This window comes from Salvia splendens, chromosome 2 (genome assembly GCF_004379255.2).
Source record: "Salvia splendens isolate huo1 chromosome 2, SspV2, whole genome shotgun sequence".
Taxonomy (NCBI): Eukaryota; Viridiplantae; Streptophyta; class Magnoliopsida; order Lamiales; family Lamiaceae; genus Salvia; species Salvia splendens.
The window spans coordinates 18,200,772-18,207,191 of record NC_056033.1 but is presented as its reverse complement, the minus strand read 5'-3'; the positions used below and the strand labels follow the sequence as shown (position 1 = coordinate 18,207,191).

Genomic DNA, 6,420 nt, shown 5'->3' with positions numbered 1-6,420 from the left:
ATCCATCGTAATAATAAATATAAGGTGGTGTTCGGTTTAAGAGATAAAATAGTACCAAGATGTAATCTAGGATCGAGTTGTAAGACTACTTTAGTTGAAGGGGGGTTAACTATGACTACTAATCCCATGATTATTCATCTAGGATTTAGTTGTGGGATTGAATCCCATGAACCAAACACACTACATATTTAATCTCGATACACAATATTGCAAACAAAACACCCCATAATAATATAATTATTATCATTTGTAATTAATTATTTATTAAAAATTTTATATTATTATTTTTTTAATAAATAAAAAAATAATAAGTATATTTTTAGTTTGGTATTAAATCAAATATAAAATTTAAAATCTTGATATTTTCCAAACACGGGAAAGTAAAGTTATTAGGAATCATATTCCTAGGATTCATTTTCCCAGGAATCATTTTCCATGCCAACTTTTCTTTCCCGTCAACCAAACATGGTCATAGTACTCCCTCCGTCCCGGACTACTTGCACTTATTTCCTTTCTGGGCGTCCCAAGTTATTTGCACTCTTTCCATTTTTAGTAAAAATTATCACCTACAGCTGCAATTGTTGACTTTGTTATACACTCATTCCTTAATCTCCGTGCCGAAAAGGAAATGTGCGAGTAGTCCGGGACGGAGGGAGTATATTGTTTTTTTATTTTAGTAAAGTATATTGAACATACAGAGAAGTATGTTCTGCATGCCTTATAGTGTACTGCTTTTCCATTTTAGTGAAGTATATTGAGCATATAGTGATGTATATTGTGCATATAGTGAAGTATATTTTACATGCCTTGTAGTGTACTGTTTTTCAATTTTAGTGAAGTATATTGAGCATATAGTGATGTATATTTTGCACATAGTGAAGTATATTCTGCATGCCTTATAGTGTACTGTTTTTTTCCATTTTAGCGAAGTATATTGAACATATAGTGAAGTATATTCTACATGCCTTATAGTGTACTGTTTTTTTCCATTTTAGCGAAGTATATTGAACATATAGTGAAGTATATTCTACATGCTTTATAGTGTACTGTTTTTCCATTTTAGTGAAGTATATTAAGCATATAGTGATGTATATTGCGCATATAGTGAAATATCTTCAGCATGCCTTATAATGTACTGTTTTTTATTTCAGTGAAGTATATTGAGCATATAGTGATGTATATTGGGCATATAGTGAAGTATGTTTTGCATTCCTTACAGTGTGCCGTTTTTCCATTTTAGTGAAGTATATTGAGCATATAGTGAAGTATATTTTGTGTGTACTGTTTTTTTTTTCACTCAAGTATATTGAGCATATATTGAGGTATATTATGCATATAGTGAAGTATATTTTGCGTGCCTTGTAATGTACTATTTTTTTTATTTCAATGAAGTATATTGAGCGTATAGTGATGTATATTGTGTATACAGTGAAGTATATTTTGAATGTCTTGTAGTGTACTGTTTTTTCATTTCAGTGAAGTATATTGAGCATATAATGATGTATATTTTGCATATAGTCAAGTATGTTTTGCATGCCTTATAGTGTATTGCTTTTTTTCCCGTGAAGTATATTGAGCATATAGTGATGTATATTGTGTATATAGTGAAGTATATTCTGCATGCCTTGTAGTGTACTATTTTTTCATTTCAGTGAAGTATATTGATCATATAATGATGTATACTGTGCATATAGTGAAGTATGTTCTGCATGCCTCTTTTAGTGTACTATTTTTAATTTCAGCGAAGTATATTGAGCGTATAGTGATGTATATGCTCTGCGTATAGTGATGTATATGCTCTGCATATAGCGAAGTATATTGAGCGTATAGTGAAGTATATTGAGCGTATAGTGACCTTTCTCTGTGTCAAGCTCTTCGAAACGCTATCGACAAAAATACACTGCATAAGATCAAACCAAATGAATTTTGAAACCTCACATGTCAATAATAAAAAAAACAAGCGTGGATACTTTTTTCCGATTGTCCAACTATTGCTCAAAGAAAAAAAAATAGAAACTTATAAGAGATTTAAATTTTACAATCTGGATTAAAAGAAAACGCAATCGTGGCGATCGTGAGGCAGTGAAGTTAAACGTATATAAACAACTAAGAAACACGATTGAGAAAATTAGCTAGAAGATTAATCAATGAAAATGAGTATATTGGTAGATAATATTCACTTCAGCGGTTGGAGATGGAAGAAGCGATAGCTGGAGGCGGAGGAAACAACGAATGATGGTTAAGGAAACGACGTTGGGTTAAATTCCAGAGAGTAAAGAACAATAGAAGAAGAAGCTCAAACTAATATAATATTGTAATTGATTTTAACCTTAACTCAATTGTTAAATGTGTATTATACCCCTACATTGTTGTAGTGAACTAATTCTTTCTTATAGTGAAGTAAAATTTGGATTAATTTTGAAATCATATGCTGAATCTCAGCCCTTGGTTTTTTAATCTTGTGGCTGAGAGTTGTTCTCTAGTTATACATTTAAGGGATAATTGCCTTATATCACTACACTATATTAACTACATAACTATTAATATATGAGGATATATTAGTCTTTAAAAATTTGTTACTCCCTATATACATAAATTTCAACAATTGAGCATGAATTACAAAGAATTTTAATAATTTTTTAATATTAAGAATAGCCATAATTACAAAGAATTTTAATAATTTTTTAATATTAAGAATAGCCATAACGTGGCCATTTAACATCACTTTTTTTTTATCCTTAGTAGATAAATTTATTTAAAATGAGATATTTGTAAAATGGAAATATATGACAAATTTATAAACAAATGAATTATAGTTTAGTTTTCAATAATTTAATTATAGAATAGGTTTTAGATAAAATATCGTCATTGTCTATCTAGTTTATTCTTCTAGAAATTGTTTTCAGGAAAAATCAGCTTTTATTACATGAAACAAAAATGGAGATGCAATAGTTTCAGGTATTCAAAAATTGTAACTTTATTCAATAAGTTTTATATTCTCACCCTGCAATTTAATAATTCTCATCTGAGTACAATAATAACATGGTAACAATCATATCAAGAAACACAATTCCTCTCTTCATAGAATAAGAACAAAATCTTGATTAGATAATAGTTCCAGAACGAGTAACCAAGAAAGATAGATGAAAAAAGAAGTTGAAAGTAGCTCAAACGAGACACAACAAAGTCGGCACAACACAATATTTTGATAGCTATCTCTATCTATCTTAAGCAGCGCAGCTTAAACAGCCGTTAAAAATGCACTTCCTGGTTGACGGTTGGCCAATATCCCATGACAACCCAACAGCTGCAAAAAGAGTAGGATAAGTTGATGAACGTCTAAGAATAAGAGTTGCAATTTCAAAAAACAAACCTTAGCATTGACACCATCAGGTTGAATTCTGTTCTCAGATTTCCACCTCACGTAATCACTACGGTTGAATTTAGTGAAGCCCCTAAAAGCAAAACATAGGCAGGCACATTAGAGGAGAGGATGGTGGGGTGAAGTAGTTTAAAAGGGGAATATGAATATGAAGTTATACCACTTCCTGCTGACAATGATCTTCTGACGACCTGGGAACTTGAACTTAGCACGACGCAGGGCCTCTTGGGCGTGCTGGCTGTTGTTATCCTTGCAACGGACAGAAAGGAGAACCTGCCCAATGGCCACACGAGCACACACACCCTGAGGCTTGCCAAAAGCACCCCTCATACCAGTTTGGAGCCTATCAGCTCCAGCGCATGACAACATCTTGTTGATACGCAGTACATGGAAGGGATGCACCCTGACCCTCAAGTGGAAGGCGTCCTTCCCAGCAAACTTGGTCATGTACTTGTTGCAGGCGATACGGGCAGCTTCAAGTGCCTCACTCGACACATTCTCCTTCTCCCAACTCACCAAGTGGACGCAGAATGGGAATTCATCCACACCCTTCCTCTTCATACCCACATCATAGATCCTGATCTTCGGATCAGGCACACCACGACAAAACCGTGACTTTGGGTACGGCTTGTTCTTGATTTGCCGGTAACACCTTGCAGGCCCTACAAAGCACATTACAAAAAATTGAGACCCAATCACTAATGCAATCTAGCCCAACAAAAGGAAAACATCAATACAACTCTAATAAAAATTGAAAAAGGTATGCATATGTGGTAATAAAAATTCAAACTAAACTTTCATGACTGCAAATCGGGTCGAGTTCTCTGTAGCCATCCATCTCCAGTTAATTTCCAGTATGAATAATAATAATAATAAATAATAAATCTAATATAAAAATAACAAAAAACCTTCTCTGCCACCCCAAATCCTCTTCTTCCCTATCGAATAGATCTACCACACAACCCATACTTAAATGGATCGGGCAAACAGCCAATTGGTGATGCTCTAAGTTAACAAAATTAATTCAGGATTCGCTAACCCAAAACTCAGGATATATTATATCTTTTGAACACTCAAAACTAAATCAATCGCTCCTATTCATCAACAAAAGCAATCATTTATGCAATTTCAGAATCCAAAATCCAAAACTAAGGAAATATTGCAAAATTGGAGAATAGAGACGTATAATCCAGTACTGAAAGCCCCAATAACTAAGAAAATCAGAGAAACTTACTTCTTCCCATAGCGGCGATCTGTGTGTGGTTGCAAAAAGAGAAAATTAGGGTTTGGGAGATAAAATGTTTAATTTATAGGAAATGGTGGATTGTGGGCTTACGCATGGGCTTATGTCAATTAACCGACCTGGATTTGACTTTCTTGGGCTAAATAAACGATTTGGGCTATATTTCAACATCCCTGTATTTATTACTACATCAATACATTAATTCAATCAGTATTAGTAAACAATTACTATAAGCCAATGTAATGAATTTAGGGGTGAGAAAAAAAACATGAATATCCTAACCGAATCAAATCGAATTTGGTTCGACTCGGCTTGACTTTTTTGTTCGGTTCAGTTCGAGCGAAAAAAAATACTGAAAAACCGAAAAACCGAATTACTATATTTTAAATATAATTATAATTATATATATATGTTTTTTTTGGTTTTTCGGTTTTTCGGGTTCGATTTGGTTTAGGTTTTGAACTAAATTCGATTTTTCGGTTTTAGTTCGGTTTGAGAAAAAACTGAACCGAAACTCGAATGCTCACCACTAAATGAATTCATAGTACTCCTTTGTTTAATAGTAGTAATTTGAACCATTTTTTAAATCTCGTTCATTCCTCACTAACAATAGTTTAATCAACTTTTCTCTTTAACTTTTTTTTACTTTAATAACCCAAAGTGCATATTCTCTTGGAATTGGAACCTAGGGAATATAATAAAAAAGCATAAAAATAAGAGATTAAAATAAAAATAAGAAAATTGAGCTTCTGTAGAATACGTATCATAGAAACAAAAGCCACAGTGGCTTCATCACCGCCACCACAATGAATCAACTGATCAACACCTAAATTCTTTCTATTTCTGCTTCACATTTTTTAAAAAATTCGCCCCCATAAAAAAAAATACCACACAGTTCATTTTCATTCAACATCCTCCTCCACTTTTGATTATGTGTTTTTAGCCACTAGATGACGACGTCGTTTGCTGCCGCGGCAGTAGCGAAGGACCCTGCCATCCCCATTTTTCCGTCCACCTTCACCTATCATCTCATCTCCTCTCCTCCGCCGCCACTCCACATCACTCCTTCACAGTGGCGTATGTACTCCCAAAATTTGTTGTTAATAGTACTGTACGTACTGATAAAACCAACATTCAGTACTAGCCTGGTGGTGAGAAACGCAGTTAGAGAACTAGTTTGGTTCAAATCCTCTCTCCACCATTTCTTTTCCTTCTTTCAAGACTTTGTATTTGTATGTATTCAAAGCAATGGTTTTCAACTCAATTTATTTAATTCCTATGTAGTTTTCGTTTATTGTTTTATTTTTAGTAGACTTTGTATGTATTCAAAGGAATATTTTTCAACTCAATTTGTTTAATTCTTATTTAGTTTTCTTTAATAGATATTCTCTACATTTTCGCTAACAACTTCTTCTAAAATTTTGTATTAATTCAATACACTTTGACATACTCTTGTCAAATTTTATTTTATTCATCTATATTTAATATTTGATATTTAATTTGTTCTTAATAATTTATAAAATTAACTTTTATATAATATTATAGTCTTAACTAACAAAGTATCTATGTGCATAATTCAATTGTTTTTAAAAAAAAGAATTTTTTTATGAAAAAATAAAGAGAATATTTTAAAAAAACAGAAAAATTGCGAAAACAAAATAATAGAACTAAAAGGATTTGCTAAAATTTGAAACTTTAAATCGTTATAACTATTTTTTGCACCCCAATATCAAAAATCTTTGATACGCCACTGCAATCAGAGCCGTCTCCACTGTATTCCTTTTTTTTAAAATTA

The 6,420-nt window shown here is 32.5% G+C and overlaps 1 protein-coding gene across 1 annotated transcript; it reads right to left on the bottom strand.

Moving 5' to 3' along the window:
• Positions 1-3,057: 3,057 nt before the first annotated feature.
• LOC121762360 (60S ribosomal protein L10-like) lies at positions 3,058-4,676 on the bottom strand. The gene is made up of 4 exons (XM_042158221.1): positions 4,617-4,676; positions 3,543-4,044; positions 3,374-3,455; positions 3,058-3,307 (listed from the first exon to the last, which is right to left on the bottom strand). Exons 1-4 carry the CDS (start codon positions 4,624-4,626, stop codon positions 3,242-3,244), a joined length of 660 nt encoding a protein of 219 aa, XP_042014155.1. The 5' UTR covers positions 4,627-4,676; the 3' UTR covers positions 3,058-3,241.
• Between the last annotated feature and the right edge of the window lie 1,744 nt (positions 4,677-6,420).